The sequence below is a fragment of the Parasteatoda tepidariorum genome, chromosome 7 (assembly GCF_982258835.1).
Source record: "Parasteatoda tepidariorum strain Cologne lab strain chromosome 7, Ptep-v5.0, whole genome shotgun sequence".
Lineage (NCBI taxonomy): Eukaryota > Metazoa > Arthropoda > Arachnida > Araneae > Theridiidae > Parasteatoda > Parasteatoda tepidariorum.
The window spans coordinates 49077436-49097488 of NC_141761.1; the positions used below are offsets into that span (position 1 = coordinate 49077436).

General features: G+C 28.3%; 1 protein-coding gene across 1 annotated transcript in view; it reads left to right on the plus strand.

Annotated features, from left to right (window-relative positions):
* The window catches only part of LOC107439320 (uncharacterized), a 78663-nt gene extending 61169 nt beyond the window's left edge, over positions 1–17494 (plus strand). Inside the window, exons 7-11 of the mRNA XM_043042697.3 lie at positions 1022–1343; positions 2406–2477; positions 3537–3695; positions 8955–9100; positions 15582–17494. Of these exons, the coding sequence (XP_042898631.1) occupies positions 1022–1343; positions 2406–2477; positions 3537–3695; positions 8955–9100; positions 15582–15893 (1011 nt within the window). The 3' untranslated portion in view covers positions 15894–17494. The remainder of the gene's footprint in view (positions 1–1021; positions 1344–2405; positions 2478–3536; positions 3696–8954; positions 9101–15581) is intronic.
* Positions 17495–20053: the final 2559 nt, after the last annotated feature.

A 20053-nucleotide genomic window follows, 5' to 3' on the forward strand; every position in this document is an offset into this window, starting at 1 on the left:
TGTTTTTTGAGTTGTGCAGCCCATGAGCGATATATCATTCTGTTAGATAAGCAAAAGTATTGAATGTCAGTTGTAAACTCAGCAAATATTGTTAAGACATTATACCTTTAATTTTAAAATATTATCGTTAAAAAAATCATTTATGTTTACCAATAAATCTTAATAAGGAAATATTTGGACATGAAAAGTAGAGGCACAGGCGTAAGTTAACAGAATTTGTTTCACTACATATATTAAGCGGATTATTTCAACTGTTGTAAAAAAATTGAATCATTATCATTGAATTGTCAAGATTAATTTAAGGTTTATTTGAAGTTGATTTCAAAAGCTACCTTAAAAGATAAACCTCTTAAGGTGTAGAATCAAGGTGTATGAAACTGTTTTATTCACACTTGGCGTTGTTGAAAATATACTTTTGAGCAACCAGCTTAGAGAGGTTATTTTTGAGGTATAGAGGCTATTTTTTCCATACTTCAAGCAAATAAGTATAGCTGAGGTATGAATGATCTCCCTCAATCTCAACTAAAAGTATTGATTAGTTATATATGAGGAGTAAATGGGGTATAAATGAGGTGGAAATTGATGTTTGTTTATGAGGTTATTTTTGGTGCAAAACATAACCTCATTTTAAGTGTATTTTTTTACATTTGTCAACCTCAAAACAACCTCTAAAACACCTTACTTTTTTCTAAGGGTTGTATCAAGATTAAAGTGAAAGAAGAAACAATTCTGTTGCATTTAACATACCCATATCAAGACAACTAATAATTTATGTTCACTGATTCATGAATTCCGCTAAAAATGGCACTTACCGGATTCTTCCACTAATCTCCTCAATGGTGTCGGTATACGCGTTTTTAGATTTGTGCATGATTTTGTAGTGCTGTTCAGTACTGATTAATTAATAACACGTGTTCAACTAGCTCTAAATATAGTGCAATAATGCATTTGCTACATTTTTATAGCATAAATTTAATGTTTAGTTACCGTTTTAAATCCTGGCAACTTTCATTGTTTTCAGGTCACAGTATTTGGTGCCGATGCTGGAGCTGCGTCAATAATGGCCCTCCGGTCTACAGAAGCAGCCAGAGGATTATTTCGGACAGCGTGGCTTTTAGGCCCGGCATTTACATTTAACAGAACTTTCGAGGATTTATCGCAACACAATCACGCCTTTTTCCTTGCCCGCACTGATTGCAAAAACGATACGTGTTTGCGCCAAATGACGGCAAAAGCTGTTGCTGAGGCCTTTTTGGGAAAAGATGAGCCATCCTTCCGAATAAGAGATCAGAATGACTTACCAATTCAAGGCATTTACCCTGAACAACTAATTGTTCTTGATGGTGAGTATATTCTAAACACAAAGACAAATCTATATCAGATTGACAAATCTCCTCAAATATTTTATATTATGTTAAAGAACTAATATAATAGCACATTTTATCTCAACATTTAGACATTTAATTAAAATACAGGGTGTCTATAAAAGAACTCCGGGGTTTTGAGGCAAAATATTTTAATGAAACAAAAAACATACATACATGTTTTATACATGACTGAAAAGCTTACATTTTCAAGTTTTTTTTAACACTTAGTAAAGTTCTATATAAGCCCCGTTAGCGGCACGGCAGACGTCTAAACGGTATTCTACCTCTTCCCATGTCCTGGCGAGCATGTGTGGGGGGACGGTTGCCACACAATTGACTATTCGTTCCCTGAGATGTTGAACATGACGAATTTTCTCTGCACTGTGTACGGTAACTAAAGACTTCGTTTCTATGAGCCAAATAACACATTAAACCTTTTGTTGCGGAGTCGCCATCATTTCAAATTTCGCGATGCCATTTCAAGGTCAACGCCCTGCAGCGCCGCCAACAGTTGATACAAACATTCCCAATTGGTATGAGTAAAACTTTTTGAGCTACTCTTTTCAGAGAAATCGACTAAATTTTGCTATCTTTTATAGTTAGTGAGATATGAATTTTTAAAATCCCGGAGCTCTTTTATAGACACCCTGTATTTAGTTTTAACTATTCATCATGGAGATCGTTTACATTTCAAACAAAGACAAATCTTGAATAAAATATAAATATTTTTCTGAAATGAATTTAACTCACCTGAAACATTGAAAATTTTCACATTGGTCACTTAATTTAACGACACATTTCCACAAATCATTTAGGGAGAAATGAACGCTTTTCTCAATGAAATTATATTATTTTATCATTAAATTTGTCATTTGAGCACAAATAATCAGTAAACCATCAATAAGAAAAGAAAAGTATTTACGAAAATTATAGCCTATTGAAAACAATAAAAACGTAAGAGTTTTGATGCGTCTGCGTGAATTTCATTAACTTAAAAAAGAATAAGCTACAAAATTATTCTTTTTGCTAATTTTGTAGGTGAATTGCTTGTACAGCCTCCAGTAGATGCACTTATTGATGGTGAAGTGGAAGAAATACCAACTCTGGTAGGTGAGTATACCAATAGATATAAATCATTTTATTTATACGTTGTTGTCTCTATATTAATGTAATATTACTCTAAATAAGATAATATTATTATTATAAAATTGTTAATCTTTTAATTAAAACAGTTTTACTTTTTGCTTTGTGTTGTGGTTGTTTTATCTTTTTATATTAAAATTATTTGATATTTAAATGTTGTATTATTAATTTATTTAAAAAAAATATTTTATTGCATTAGCTTCAATTCATTTATTTGCATTATTTTAATACCGTTTTTTTCATATTTTTGAAATAAATTGAATTAATGACGCAATGTTAAAAAGAAAGGCATACTGAGTTTAAAAAAAAGGACCATTAAACATATTGAAGGAATGCAAATGCAATAAATCTAAGTTAGTTATAAAAAAATGTTGAAATAGTGTACGTGTAGCAAACTGTATAAAAATAAGTAAAAATCGCAATTACGATTAAAAAAAAAGTTCAAAGTCCTGAATAAGCACTAAAGCAGTATTTATTTGGAGCTCTGATAGATATCATAACTAATGTTGTCTAGCATTGAATTAAATGTGACATTAATTGGTACTAAGTGTTATATTTTTCTCAATTGTGAATGTTATTTAATGTATGACACGATTATAAATTATATGACTTGATTTTTAGTTTTAAGGCAAATTTGTTTTATTTCAAATTTAAAAAGAAGATAAAAGTAAGTAAATAAATAAAAATAAATTTAAAAAATTCCACACAAAAACCGATTTTATCCACCCGATTTGATGCAAGATTTAATTTTTATAATTCATAATTAAATATTTAAATCTCTGATATATACTCCCTCAGGGATAAATAAAAGTTTTCAACTTACATAAGTTAATGCAAATTTAATTCAAAAGAAACTTATAAACTGTGTCTTTTTTTTAAAATAGGCTTTAATTTTTATTAACTTTGTAAATTTTTAACATTTCATTATTATTACAATTTAAATCATTATTTTTGAACTGATAATGAAAATATACATATTTGTCTTTCTTGTGTTATTTACTATAATTATGAAATATGTTTTTTCAGGTACAACCGCTCAAGCGACAGATGCTTGGCCAGGACCTGATGATCTTTATAAGTGGGATTGGAATCAATTAACCAAATATGTAGTGACAAGTTTAGGAAGTTTTGATCCAAAAATTAGCCATGATGCTCTACAAAAGTACAACTCGTCTCAACATAACGGTAAGTTTTAGCATATTTAATAAACTTCCAAACAAACCTCTGAATACAAAAAAAAAAAAAAAACTATTTTAAAAAAATCTAACATAAAACATATTTTTTCTCTACGTTAAGAGATCGATATGACAAGCATTTTCTCTACATTAAAATATCGAATAAAATATAATGTCAATTCACATTTTCAAACAGCAATATTACAGAAATATACAATTAACGTTTCTTCAGATCAATATGAAAATTGAAAATTCCATATTGTTCCCAAATATGCATCTTACAAAGGCTAGATGTTTTAAGACGAGACTGGTAATGGAAGATTAACAAAGAAACAACCAATGATTCGTATTTATAAAATCTTAAAGCATTTGGATTCCATTTTAAAAGATTTGATTGAATGTACATTTTATTGTTACTAGAGCCAGATGCGGTAATACTGCGCTTACACGCTCAATGTGAAAAAACCAAGAGCGAAATGAGCTCAGCCAAAGGCTGAAATCATCTTTAAGGAATTGCGTGATTGTAAAATGAATTGATAAAAGAACTGGATACACACTCTGCCAAATTCTAATGTCGTTACGTAGTTAATGTGAAGAAATAGAACTGTGGTCAACAGAAAAAAATGCTGTTAATAACGACAAGAAAAGATTACTTGAGTGCCTTTGATGTATAAGACAATTTATTGGTGGAGTGGTCGAGTTTAATTCCATGACTGGAGAAATTATAATTACTTTAAGACGTCAAACACGAACAATATTACGTATTAAATTGATCGAAACTCGGTATATAAACATATGTCGTACAAAAGCAGAACATTTTTATCACAGGAAATCATAAGACCACTAGCTCAAAAAAATATATATATTTGTTCATAACTAAGAAATACGAGACTAATTTTTTCTAAAGAATTCCTTACTTAAAAAGGAATGAGAATTCTATCATAATTCATATTGATGATTTTCTTTCCGTATAGACTAAAAAACACAATACAGTCATTATTGTTAAATAGCATTCGTCTTGATGACTGCAAATACCATGATTTTCAAATCAATAACAATTCTTCTAAGGAAATAAATTGCTTACAATTTCAAAACAATAAAAATAAAATTTATTACCTTTATAAAAGAAATTTTCGATTTAATTATATATCAAACAAAAATAATCTATAAAAAAGAAATTTGTAAAGATTGTAAATTCATTACTTAAGTCTAATGAAGACCAACCGGAATGTATACCGTTTTCGCCCTCAGGTGCAAAAAACTCTTTTAATTATCTGCCTGAAGTAATCCATATTTCTCTTTCTTTGTGATCATAGATCGCAACCACTTAGAATAAAAATCAAAGAAAAAATTTAATTTCATCCTACGTTCAAAAAGAATTCAAAATGTTTTATCTTTTCCCATCACAACGCACAACACCAAAATAAATAGTGGTTAATATAATTTCTTTGAAAAAACTTAAAACCTTTTTGAACTTTTATTACATCAAACGACATATTGACAACAAAAGAATTTCTGTTCGATTGTGCAAAGATATTTGACACTTATTTTTGAAGTAATTTCCATGGAAATTGTAAACATCTCGTGAAAAAACTTATTAGCATCATTAAATATTACGAAATTATGGGTGTCAGTTAAAGTACACGATATTTTGAAAAATCCCATTACAACTGAACAAAAAGATACTGTAGAACCAAACAGATCTTGCTTATATGACTCACAATGTACTTAAAAATATTTATAGATTTTAAATCTAAAATCAAGCTATGTTAGAGTTACGTATCCTTGTCCTAAGTAATGAGAAAACCTCTGAGTCCTTAATTCTTCAAATACGTAAGCTTTTAAAAATTTTCCTTCTTTAATGTTTAAATTTTAAGAATTTAATAATTGTGTTTACTTCATTTTTTATCTTTTGTTATGCTATTATGGCGTTATTTGTACTTTTCCTTATGTAATTTGCATATAAATTGAAATTTTCTCAGCAACTAATTTTGCTTCCCGAATTCATTTACATCTTTACCATTTAAAAGAAATTATTTCTTCCTTTAATACTTTTAATAACGTACTCTTAAATGTTTTCTGCCATAGTTTAAAATTCTTGACGATAGAATGACTAATAAGCTTATTACATAAATAATGAGACTAGAACGAGAAAGTTAAATAATTATTTGGTACTTTTAAACTGAATTCGCAAACAACAAGGAAAAAAATACCTTACAGCTTTGACACTTCTTATACATACATATACACACACACACACACATATATATATATATATATATATATATATATATATATATATATATATATATATATATATATATATATATATATATATATATAAAATAGCGAAGATTATGAAATAAATTTTAATTCATTAGTATTTTACAAGAATTAAGAGTTTTAGTAAGGCCTACTAGTCTATAAGCCTATCTTTTCAATTTCACTTGAAGATGATATTTACTATTTGGAGGTATGGACGTAGTGTATTGTGAATCTTAATTATAAAGTTGTTAATTCAATTTTAATATTGTATTTTCGCGCTTATGAAAGTTATACTCCTAATGACTATCTTGTATTATTTATATTGAATTAAACTAGGGAAAAAAAATTTTGCTTTCATACAAATATTTGATATTGCCTAATTCACGTGTGGGGATAACAAATCTAAAATTAGTTTTTCTTCTAGAGTTAAAATGACATTTATAGTCTATTTTTCGTCGAAATGTATAAGATGAAACGTTCCACGTGACATAGGCTTTTATTTTTTTATTTTATTTCATATCCCTCGTTGAACAGCAGACCCAGTTTTGAGTTTACGACTACTAAAACTCGACTCCATAGCCATGCAATTTTGAGCCAATCCAGAAAAATAGGAAGTTCCTGGAACAGTATCCCCAGAAGTACTGATTTGCTTTGGGAGCATGGAGGACTTAGCTACTCGACAGATTTAGCGTGCACCAGTCTCCATTTACTACACGAGGAACCCATGAACTCTTGGACATGGGCCCAGTGCCCTATCAGTTAGGTTATCCCGGCCCAGGAAACAGAGGTTCGCATAAATGTTGCGACAAACTTCTGCGGGAGTAAGAAAGTATCATCAGGATAATTATTGCGCGGAAACCCGTTTCCGAAACTTCGTTATATGCCGCAAGAGGCTCTTTCTTATTATGAACTGTTTCTTCGTGTGCTTCTGAACAAGTGATAATATGGAAACTATTCTATGATATGTAGCGTATGTCGATATTTCCTATAATGAACTGTTCCTATAACCATTTTGGGACATGGGTTCATATGCAATTTAAATCATGACTATGTTTCTTAACTCTCCTAGAAGTTTGGCACAACATTTGTGCTATCCTCTGCTATATAGAGCGTTTATAAATTTGTACATTTCTTCAGAAAAGACTAAAAATAACTTTAAAACTTGAATCTTGGAGAGAGAAACTGATTACAGATTTGAAATCAGCGATACAAAAGTATCTAAGAACTGTTAAAAAGAATGTCTGGGGAAGGAAATTCCCCAGTTTTAACAACTATAACCTTTTAAAATAATAATTCAGTTATGTTATGTTGCTACTACAAATTATAGTAATACATGAAATTCAAATTCTGTCCTGTTAAAATAATCATAAAACTCACAAAAACAGTAGAAATAATGAATGAAACATTCTCAGAAAACATCAAAGTAATAGTGACGTACATAAGAAAATAATGGAATAGATACATAAAAAATGCACATAATAAAACTTTATGCATAGCAGCATTAAGTGAAGCATAACCACAAAACTTCGCTACATTTTGTATTATTTTTTTTCCAAGCCAAGCACATAACATATTCAATTCATTACTTGTCAATACACATGCACTGACATATATGGGATGCCTACAAGTTGCGTAGTGGGTATCTTGATCCTGATTGGTTGTTGAAACGCGGAATTTATTTACGTTAGCAGCTGTTCTTTCCATTCAATTTCGAGTAAGCCAAGCCCATCAAGTATCAATTATCTTAAGTGACGCATTGTGTATTCTTTCACAAGGATTTCAATTCTTCCACTATTTCTTACTTTACTTAAAAACAGGTATGAAGCCATGTAATGCTAAAATAAACTACTTATGAATCGAAGTTGCCATGTACACAAAAAAAAATATATCATGATAACAAAAAAAATCATTAAAAAGTAATAAATCTAAATTAAGTAAAAGATGTAAACGAGAAATGATTATATTTCACCAAATTTGTTGTGCGATACGTTGTTGTATTTAGTAAACTTCATGTTAATTAACATTCTAACTTATGTGGAGAAACTTAGATCAACTTTAGCACGCCATTTTGTGTTTAAACGATCAACTACAGCTGACGTCATAGGTCATATGAATGGTTATCTGTGATCTTCTTCTTTTTCTTATTGCAAGTACCCAATCGTTAAAAATTTAGTAATAAAAAGCATGCAGAAATGCTACTGCAGCTTTGAAATTGCGCCTGCTGACAGGGCTGTTTTTGTTTAAGAGCTTCAAAAGAATGTTTCGTAAGATATTACAATTTTAAATGCATTTTTTGACATTTTTTTTCTTTAAATATTTGACCATTTATGCTATCTTCAATTATTGAAAGAAAATTTATTCATCGGGCTAGTGGTCTTTATTTTTATAAACTGGCCTATCTCATTGAGAATTACTACTTTTCCTCTACTTTTGAGAACTGCTTGTTCTCAAAAGTAGGGGGAGAATTATAAATCAGATATAAATCTAAACATCTTCATTGAAACTTCTTTTTAAATATAAAAAGCTCAATTCAAAAGAGATAAAAGCCATTTCCTATCAAAATTACTTTTTATGTCACATATTCAGCACTCTTGAATTTAATAATTTTCAAGCACAGGTGAATATTTTTCGAATCCAGGTGGTCAATCATTTCATTACGCAAACAAAACGCATTGTACAAAATGCTGTTACACAAAACTACATAGGTTATATATTTTATTAACAAACGTTTCCCTGTTTTTCTAGAAAATATCTTATGATAAAAAAAAACAGTGACAAAGGCCATCATTAGAGTTAGAGAGTTAAGCTTTCCAGTTCTTAAAAAATCATTCATATCTTTGTTAACAATGTATAATTTAATATAATTATGAGCAGTATATTTCATACTAGGGGAAAATCTAAGATTCAGGCATTAATTTACTTGAAATGTATGTCCATATTTTATAAGCATACGATTTTTTTATATATTTATTTATCAATCTTTATTTCTTTGTATATTCACTAGACTTCCTGACAGCAGAGGAAGTGTATAGCAGTATGGTCACTGATCTCAGACAAACTTGCCCAATTGACAGAATGATAAAGAAGTTAGTTAATTCAACATCATCTCCTTTTTACAGATACGTTGTTACATCTACTCCTTCCATTTCAGTAAGTATTTTCCTTTTAACATTTTTAGTGAATGTAAAAAATATTTAAAGCAAAACAATATTTAAAGCGAAACAATATTTATAGCAAAATATATTTATAGCAAAAAGATAAATAAATGTATGACGTACTCGATTATCATGTCGAAATGCAGATTAAAGCAAGTTTACACCAAGGACAAATTATAAAAAATAATTAAATTGGATGTAGGATTTAAGGACACAGATTGCACCAAACGTATTATAAAATTATTTTAGTAACTACGTCATCCAATAAGGAATTAAAAGTTAAGCATTGAAACAATTATAATTAAATCGGAATTTTCTATACCTAAAGTTAATCACGAAAACTCGAACACAGGTTTACTAATATTATTATAAAAATTTACTTCAGACTAACAAATTATTAATAACACTACAACCATATGCATGCCCAAATGAATTAAAAGTCCCGAAACAGATTGTTTAAACTTCCAATTTATTCCCACATTAACCATAAAGTATTTATGTTTGAAAAATATTGTTTTAAAAATATATATATTTTTTAATCATAAATAAAAGAATAGAAATAGAAATGGCGGTAGTAGTCATCAGCATGTAGTTTCAAATATTATATTATGAAAAAACGTTTTATATATATATATATATATATATATATATATATATATATATATATATATATATATATATATATATATATATATATATATATATATATATATATATATATATATATGCATGCATTTTTTTATTAATTTACATTGCAATTTTCATGATAACATTTCTAATTGTTTATTAGTTTTCCAAAAACTTAAATTATTCAGTATTAAGTAATTGAACACAAAAAAGATATAATAAATAAAGAAAATTGCAAAAATGTCTCTATGTCTTAAACTACACTGAAAAATATTCCGGATCAAATTATGGTACCGACATTCAGAGTGCTGGTACTTTTTATCGTGAAATAAATTTTTACCGGAACATGTTACGGGACAAAAGATCTGATATACTGTAAATTTTACAGTAACAATTTACTTAAAATCACTGAATCACACTCTGTATTACTTCAAAAATTATAGTATATTTTATGAATAAACGGATTTGGGCCGAAAGTACTGGTACTTTGAACTGTAATTTCATCTGGAATTTTTTACAGTGTACTTTTCAAAAAATTATCGAATCATGTTAAAATTAAATTGAGGGCAATTATTATAAATTTACGGGAAAAATACTGAATTTTGTGAAGTTATTCATACTAACATTGCAATTTTCCAATCATTGAAACAAAAGTTAATGATTGATTGAGTAAAGCATATAGAGTTAATTCTATGGAATATCTTTTAAACGAGAAAAAATATTTATAAGTTAACCAAAAGAACTAAGATTTTAACTGAAAAATTACTAAATCTTCAATTTATGAAATTTAGGACATAAAAAACTCACCAAAAGTTTTGCTAATCTTTATGAGAGTTGAAAGCTAGCAAGCAACATTTTATTCTATTTTTAAACAAGACGGATTGCGAAGAATGAAACAAATTAGTAAAAAATAAAAAAAGATACAATTGTGATGAAAGAGCAGCGTTAAATTTTATCAATTGAAGCAGTGGCTGTAAGCACTGCCGTTTTCGGGCAATTGGGAAGAATACTTACTTACTACAGATTAGAAGCTAGATTTATAAGAACAATAATTCTCTTTTATTACCGACATTTTCTTTAGAAACAAGATCGATGAAATTGGTATAAAATTAAAGTTAAAAAGAAAATGTGCTGCCCAGTTTCTCTTTATTTTGCGCGACATATTTTTAAAGTATTGATTAAGCAGATTATTAAGAAAATTTTAAGAAAATTTAAGAAAATTTTAATATAAATCAGAAAATAACGAAATTAAATTTATCAATGAATTATTCAAAACTTGCATCCTTAAATCTTGCTGATATTTCCATAGTAAGATATTTCAAAATTGGTTAGGATTGACTTCTATGTGAAGTTTGAGGATACATTATCCATAAAACGATATAGTTCTCCATTGTGCAGGTTATGAAATAGTTCACAACCAAACTATCAGTAATTGAGTTATTACCAACTTAATATACTCAAAGAAAAAAATTCGGGTTAAATAACCATACTATATAGTAAACTAACTTCTGGTTTAAAATAAGCATAATTCTGTTTCATAAAATTAAAATATATAGTAATTTTCCATAGATTCATGTAACATTCATAAAAAATTAGGTTTACCAAAAATTCTAGTTCTTAAAATTATTGATCTCACTTCCACACATATAGTAAAAAATGCGAAACTGAGAAATAAATTTAACCAAATAAATGGTTTTAATGCCATGCTCTAGGGTGTGATAAATAACCAAATTTTGCTATATCTATCAAATTTTATCACATATTACAAAACCATATTTTATTGTTAATTTTACCAAAATCCTTACCGAAGCGCTTCATTTAAAATTACCTAACTCTTTGGTTTTCTCATAGTGCCGGAAACACGCTAAATTTTACCATACTCTGATAGTTTTGACTACACTTTCTTTCTGAATGTACATTGATAGAATTTTTTTTGACGCTTGAGTCAATAGTGCTAACCATATTTGGTTTATTAAAAAAATATTTCGTTAAGAATTAAAAACTTAACTAATGTAGCATAGTCAACTTTTTAAAACAGATGAGGCAAATTTAAAATTACAGTCGAATTCTGTAATATCGATTTCAATAATAGTTAATGTCATTTGCAGCAATAAAAACCAGCTTTCTAGATCTATACAATTTATTGTTGTATAGTAATTTCTTTCTCAAAAACATTCTTGGCGTATCTAAATGTAGTCAAGAGCCGAAATTGTTAATTAATACTAGAAGTCATAGGTCATTTTTTACAATGGAGTAAGTCCCAATCTATACTGTTTTAACCTGACGCAAGCTTTACTTGTTTTATGTAGAATGAGGATATTACAAGTAAGGTGTACTATAAAAACAAAGATGAGTTTTTAATTGCCACACTACTTAAACTGGTCAAGATTTGAACAAATTTTAAAACGAAAACTGATTATTTTTTTATTTGTTATAATGGATGAAAAAATTTACTTAAATTATTTTGTAGTACTTGTCTTTTTCGTTCGGAAACACACAAGCAAGTTTAAGATTTTTTTCTTCTTTTTGTCGTATGCCTGTTTTTTTAGACAGTGGGGGTGCGATTGTTCCTGTTTTTCAGTGGCGCTATCTATGGCCAGGAATTCGAATTCTGCCACGCCATTCACACAACCACAACCCGTTTATAGGGCGGATCATATTCACACACAAAGGAGAAGGGACATAGAACACAGAAAGAGAGAAAGAAACATCCATGCCTTGCCCGGGATTCGAACCCATGACTTTTCTGATGCAAGGACAGTTCCCTGCCCCCTACTCAGGCCGGTCGGCAAGTTTAAGAATTAAATTATTTAAAAAGAACCAAAAAGGCAACTCTTAAATTTGAAAAGAATTGAATTTAGTTTAAATCTCATGATATTATCAGTTAATTTGAATTAAAGCATTTACCGAATGCCATTATTTTAAAAATGGACAATTTGTTGCGTGCAGCAAATGTGAAATATTATTTGCTTATGTACTTATTGAATCTAATAAAAAGTGTCCTTAAAACCAAGTGCTAATCAATTAAATAAATTATATCCGTATGTTCCTGGAGTATTTCATTAGATCCCACAAAAATGCTTTGGGATAACAAAAGATATTTCAATGCATGCTACCTTAAATATTCTAAAGATAGGATGATATTGCTTACTTTCTTTACCTATTCTTCTGCAAGAAATACTTCTTTATGATAAGTTATTTCTTCATAACCTGAAAGTTTGGCATAAAAGGTTTCATTATGTCTTGTTCCTTCTTATTTTATGCATTCGCCAAAGCAATAGCTATAGTGATTACGACTTCAGGAAAAAGATATTTTTTGAAGTTATTGTTCTCGAGATACGAAATTTCCTAAATTACGAGAGATTTTGTTCTCGGTAAAATGTTATTACAAAACAAATGATATAGCTTAAGGACGTTTCATAATTTAAATATATTAAACATGTTGCAGCAAAATATCAATGAAAATTTTTAATTCTCATTTATAATCTGAACATTTATAATGTATAGACTTTCTTTTACCTAGCGAATTCTATACTCTTTATACATAATTATTTTTACGTACTATTAAAAACATTTGTAGTTTTAAATTAATTTTTGTTTCAGAAAAAAATGTAAAATAGATTGAAGTTTCTGCAGAATACGTTATTACATGCGCATTTTTTTTAAAGAATATATCATTCATTTTGAACAGTTATAAGTTATAAAAGTTCTGGTATGGTTTTTATTCAACGTGGAAATGCAACAGAGAAAAATGTAGTTTCGTTCCTCTCATAATAATAAACAACCTTCACGTTGCCCAAACGCAAATGAACAACATTTTTGGCAAGCAAATATTTTTTAAGAAGAATTAAAAAATTTATTTGTTATAAAAAAGATACATTTCGTAGGATTTTTTTCAAAATTAAATGAGTGGTTTGATAGTATAAGTTAAAAATTACATTTGTATTCACAAAAAACTTAACTTGTTTCTAAGACGTGCAGAAACAGCAATGAACCATCGATTTATTTGTTCTAAATGTTTCAAATTTGTTTTTATATTTACTATTATACCATTTCAAACTTATAAAATAATTTTAAAATATACACTTTAGAAAAAAACATAAAATATGCTTCTAGTTATATGTTAAAATATTTTAAAATTTAGCTTTTTTTTTTAAATAATTTCCCGATGATTTTTTTTGAAGAGGGGGATTTCTGAGAATTAGCCTACATGCCTGCTATATATTGTAATGTTTTTATTATTTTATCTTGCGACGTGAAGTTCTCTCCATCGTATTTGGATGCTTAATTTATGTGTTTCGGTTCCCTTTCGTTATTAATAATTATTTTTGGTGTACCTAGTGAGCGAAGACTTATAAATCTTCAATCAGGGATTATTTTCGTTAATTAGCTCGGAGTTAATTTAACGCAAGATTCAGTTGTGGAGATTCAGATAATGCAAGATTCTGTTTACTGCGGTCGTAACTAGGTGTAAATTATACAACTAGGTTTATATTATACAACTAGGTTGACGATTCTCCTGTGAGCTGAGAGCTAGGTGGCCGTATAGAAAACAGTATCTTTCTGATATGAAAAAAAGTTATTATGGTGGCTATCATCAATTAGTAAAACCAATGTAAGATTGAGAATATGAAGCTTTTTTTGATTTTTAATTTATTGCGCAGAGTAAAAAAGGTAAAAATATCTTTATACGTAAGCGGTTCCTTTCAATTGGAACATAATAAGGTCCAATTAACAAGAGGCGTTTATGGGTTGTGCGAGTGTGGCATATACACATGTGATTTAGAAGTACTTCAAGTTTCCGATAAATATTGAGGTTTGTGAGAGGCTTTGTAGTAAACTAATATCATGTAATTTATTATATGCTTCATTTTTACAGTTAATTTAACAGCGATAATACAAATTTTAGTCAATAGAATTAAGCTGAAACTAAAGAGGTGCGGGTATGAAGGTTCTGCGTGAATTATTTTGAATTTTATAATAATTAAATTTTGAGTTTTTTAAATTGGCACTAAGCATTTTATCTCGCCTTCAGTTCTTATCCACAAGCTTTCCATTAACAGAAACTATCAATCTCAAACACCTATTCAAACTTCTCGTGCCGTAGTGCGAGCAGTTTTATAGTTGTTCAATCCTACAGTTTTATAGTTGTCCAATCCTACAGTTTTATAGTTGTCCAATCCTAGCGTTTTAATTTGCTGTCAAGAGACAGTTTTCTAGATTAATCTATTGATTGTTGACAAATGCGCTTACAATCTTTTTTCCATTTCAAACACATTTAATGCGTTCACGCCGGGAAAAGTGAAAATACTGATACGGGAAAAAAGAAAATACTGGTAGAAGAACTATTTCAATATTATATAATATTCGGGAGGAGTATTATCCTCAACATTATTCATTATTCTCAACGTTATTCTCAACTAGCTATTCTCAACAATAACAATTCACTGTAAGGAAATTTATCACGGCGAAGAAGCAATTCAATATAAAAATTGCATCCGTTAAAAACAATTGGTAGTTATGGATTTTTATTATTCCCGGATTAAAACTAAAAAATGAAATTTATTGTTACCAGTTTTTACTCTGGTGCGCTGCCAGATGAGACAATCTAGCGCGACCCACCGGTGGGTCACCCCGGCGTGAACGTGTTAAAGATCTCCAAAATTTTACGATTTTTCAAAATAAATTCTTGTTGTGTAGAAAATTAAAACTATAATTATCTTTTTCCCCTGAAATTTCAATTTAGTTTTCACAAATGAAACATTCTTTAATTTCTTCAGTTAAATATTCCCTTTCTGCTTATGTTTATTTTCAAATATGATTTAATGTTTTTGTATTATCACTTTCAGATAAAAACTCTTGGTTACCCATCATCATTCTCATTTCATCCTTGGGATGCCATTGCTTTCTTTGACCATATGGAGCACTACATAGAAGCTCCTACTCAAAGTGATTTCGCATTCAGAGATGAACTGCACCGCCTGGTCAAGGCTTTCATTCATTCGGCAGGGTATCATTCACCCATTCCAGGGTGGGAAACGTACCCAAACAACATAGCCCTGATCGAAAGAGACAACGTTACAATCATTCCCAGTTACCATCAAGACAAGTGTGATTTTTGGAAGGACAAGGGGTTTGAAGACTATGCATGGGTCAGTTAAGCAAGGTTATTTCTTTCATTGGAACAGACAGTCCCAAACAGTATCTGAAGCATTGATGTGAGATTCACGGATAAAAATGGCAACATTTTAAGTGGCGTCAGGCTAATTCTTGCTTACACAGTATTATTTATCCACAAATGGATATTACCATTAACTGCACAATGTTGGATACCATTGCAGAATGTGGTCGTTACTGAGTGCCAAATTATTTTGATGCATTACAGTAGTACATTGTAAAATATTCATTTGCATCATTTTAAGATCCGTTCTTATGAATTACCTCATAAGTGAGAAATGATTTAAATTGCGTCCTTGATTAAAATGAAGACTATGTTTTAAGAGACTAGAAGCTCTATTCAGAGAAAAAAAATATATGTATATAATTCTGTGAGTCGAAAAGTGTTAATATATTTATTTTCCTGAAAGACTACAATTACTAAGTTTTTGTTGTTACTTAATATGTATGATACTGTGTGTTTGTATAACAAATCTGTTTTATTCTGGAAAGCAGAACGACTTTTATAAATTTGGTTACAGAATTCTTTCCTTTTAAATTATCTAAATATACTTTATTCCTAAATGAAAAGCGTGGTTAGGAAAAAGGACTTTTTTTTTAAAGATTAAACTTAACAATTTATCTGTAAATAATAAAAAACTTCTTACACCATTTAATTTTTAAATAAATCTTTCAAGGTAATATTCTTATGATCAAAACTAGTTGTCTGAATTTTTTTATTCTTCAAATGAGTTAGTGTTCTAATTCATGTCAGTTTGTCGAGTCAGTCGTAATCAGTGAATCAATTCAATATTGTTTCGCGTGTAGAGACTCCAATGCTTTCTAATAACAAAATGTCATTTAAATACTCATTTTGATATAGTAACAAACTGTTACTATATCGGACTATAAAATCAGGTCCGAAATAATCATTAAAGAGTCAGTCAGAATCTATTTCATAAAAATTATTAAATGAAATTAAAAAGGTTTTGACTACAGATGATTAATCATTTGTCACTATTGTGCAAATACTTGCACAATGCCAAGCTCTGAAAACAATCAGAGCTCTGAAAACTTACCGACCTTGACTTTTTCATCCTATTGTCCCATGTTCTTGCTGAAGCACTTTTGAGCTCATGGAAGATAGAGGACAGATCTGGATCATATGGTGGGTGATTTGGTATTGTCTTTTGAGTTTCTACAAAAATCCCTTTGCTGTTAAATAATATCTTTATTTTAAAAATCTTAAAACTTTTTACTATCAAAATGGCTTATAATTATGTCAGAGAAAATATTTTTCAAATAATGTGCCAAAATGAAACATCTATCAATAAATACAACAATTACGTACTTTTATTTTATGTGAATTTTGCATTTATCTCTACAGAAAAAAAATATATCAGTGGAATAATACTGTAAGTAGTTATTTGTTTTCTTTCTAATAAAGTAAAACTTCAGCTGCAAGTGGAAAAAATTCCTTTTTTAATAATAAAGTTGAGAGTTGAAGATAATTATTTAATTTCTTCTTACTGCACCTGTTTTCACTTAATTTTATACACTTGATTTTAATGAAACTTTATTTAGTGAACATAATTTATCTTGACAATCATTTAAAAAATATATTATATAAAAGTAATACATTACTGCTCATTATCTCATAAGAAGTAATAATTGTAATTGCATTGTAGACTATAAGCAGTTACAGTAATTAAAGAAAAAAACTTTTCGAAAGCCGTATGTATTGATATTAAGGAATTGAAACTATATAGTCGCATATCTTTATTTTATTTTTGAATTGCAACTAGTAGGAATTTATTAGATCTCTTAAGTTTGACTCCAACCGGAGGACGAGTTGAATTAATTAATTTCAAAATTCAAAGCATTTTATGATAAATGGAGCGGACAAAACAGAGCTCATTTTATCATGTTGCTCTTAACATTATATTCATTGGTGGCAGCTTTGTTATACAATTTTATTTACATAAATTTCTGAATATTGTTCAGAAAAAATGTATTTGTACTTTTGACTTTTAAATCCCTTAAAATTCAATATTTTTATGTCTATAACATAATTACGTAATCATTAATATACTTTAGTGAAAATAAGGAGAGAGAAAAAAACAAGGAATTGTTTGTTTTATGCAAAACTATAAGAGACCTTTTTATGCTAACTAAGGAAAGTTCTGCACTTTGAAACTGGGTTAAAGTAAATTTTTCTTAAATATTGTTATTAATTAGAACAAAAAAAACTACCAGAGAAAATAGGATAATTTTCACCCCTAAGCTTTATTACTAAATTGTATAAAAAATAACATACAAAGTAATTTACTATTTGTTCATATTCAGTAAAAATATTTTTTTAATAATTTTATGACAACTGTAGCTTGGACTTGCTCAAATATATCTGTTAGTGTAATATAAAAAAATTGTCTTTCAAGCTTCATTTATATATTAATTTATTACTAGACATCATTTAATGATATTTTTTGCTTTTTTCAATTTGTGTCGAAAGATTTCGCATGCAAAGAATTTGTGTATATATATTTTTATAGAGTTTTTCTTAATTTTGTATTCAGTTAACAGCTAAATATTTTATTTATAATGATGTTTATTAAGAAAATTATTTCTTGGCTACAATTAATTAAATTATTCATGACATTGACTTCTTTTTTTGAAAAAAATCTTTGTAATGAAAGCAAATTCTGTATTTTTTTCTAATGATTAAGAAAAGCTTAATCATACTTGTAAAATATTACGTCTTTTATTATTCTGTACTATAAAGGATTTTGTTAAATTATATGCCTTTATAAATATATGGCATGTGCTAAATAAATAAGTGTTGTAAAAAATGTAGTCTTTTTATGTTTCTTCTTCGATTTTATCAAGCAAAAAAAGCATTTTGAATATTCAAATATCAAACTTGCGACCCATTCAAAGACTTAAAGTATTAAATTCAATTCAAAACATAACCCGGAAAAAAACAAAATAAATATTTCGTAAATATATAGCTTAAAAAAATTAAGTTTTCGGAGAAACATACTCGAAATAAAAGATAAATATTAATGCTTTAAATAAAGCTTAAATAAATTATAAGATGGAACCGAGATTTATGAAAGAAGTAAAACAATATTTGGTCTATTAAACGCATTTGAATCGATTTAAAATTTGGCAACACTCCAAACGAAATAGTTTCCCAAGAATGCTTTAGAATTAAGCGAAGAGAAAAAACTACATACATGGAAGCAAAAAGAACATACAAAAGCTTAATTTAAAAAAAGTAATAAAATATGAAGAATTTTTAGGCCAATTTTTATATTTAGTATAATTTACAATACATAAAACTGATAAATAAAAAAATGAGAAATGGTTTTATATTACTTAAGAGCAATTCTAACATTAGATCAAAATTGGAAATAATCTATACAATAAACAGGTTTTTTTTCATAGAAAAATCAAAGAAAATATTTTAATTCGTGAAAATTTGGTACATAAATATTTCTGACATATATAAGCATTTACAAAATATTTTTGAATAAAGTATAATTATTTGTTTGTATCACGTGTTAGACAACTTATGGGAATAGCCCTTAAGGATACGTTATTTTCTTAGAACTTCTTGTCTCCATTAACTTCAGAATCTTATTCCCAAATGGATTAATACATTTAAAACAGTTAACTGCATTGTTTATTACATGAAATTATACTATGTACTAATGAGTAAGATCCTGATTATTACAGAAGAAATTAAAACTTTAACCGAAGGAACTAAAAGGAATTTAATGAAACAAATCGCATTATTGTAAAAGTCATTAAATTATTGATTGAATAAAATACGCTAGATATATTTCGCCTAACTCAGGCATCAGAACTCTAATATAGATAATAAATCCAAAGTTGTTTTGTAATAAATATGCTGCATTACTCATGGTTTCAATAGACCAAATGTAATTTTTTAGTAATTTTAAAAGCATTTCAAAACTTTTCAATTTTCTTTTCTTTATTTGTGTTTAGAAATCTATTCATATCTCGAATAAAACTCCAAGTCTGAAATATCTCTTTTTTACATTACTCATAATAAGTATTTCAAAGCTAACATCCTAATTTTTTCTTCTCTTATGGTATTTCGAAAACGGTTGAAAAAATTAGATAAGAGTGAATAGTAAAA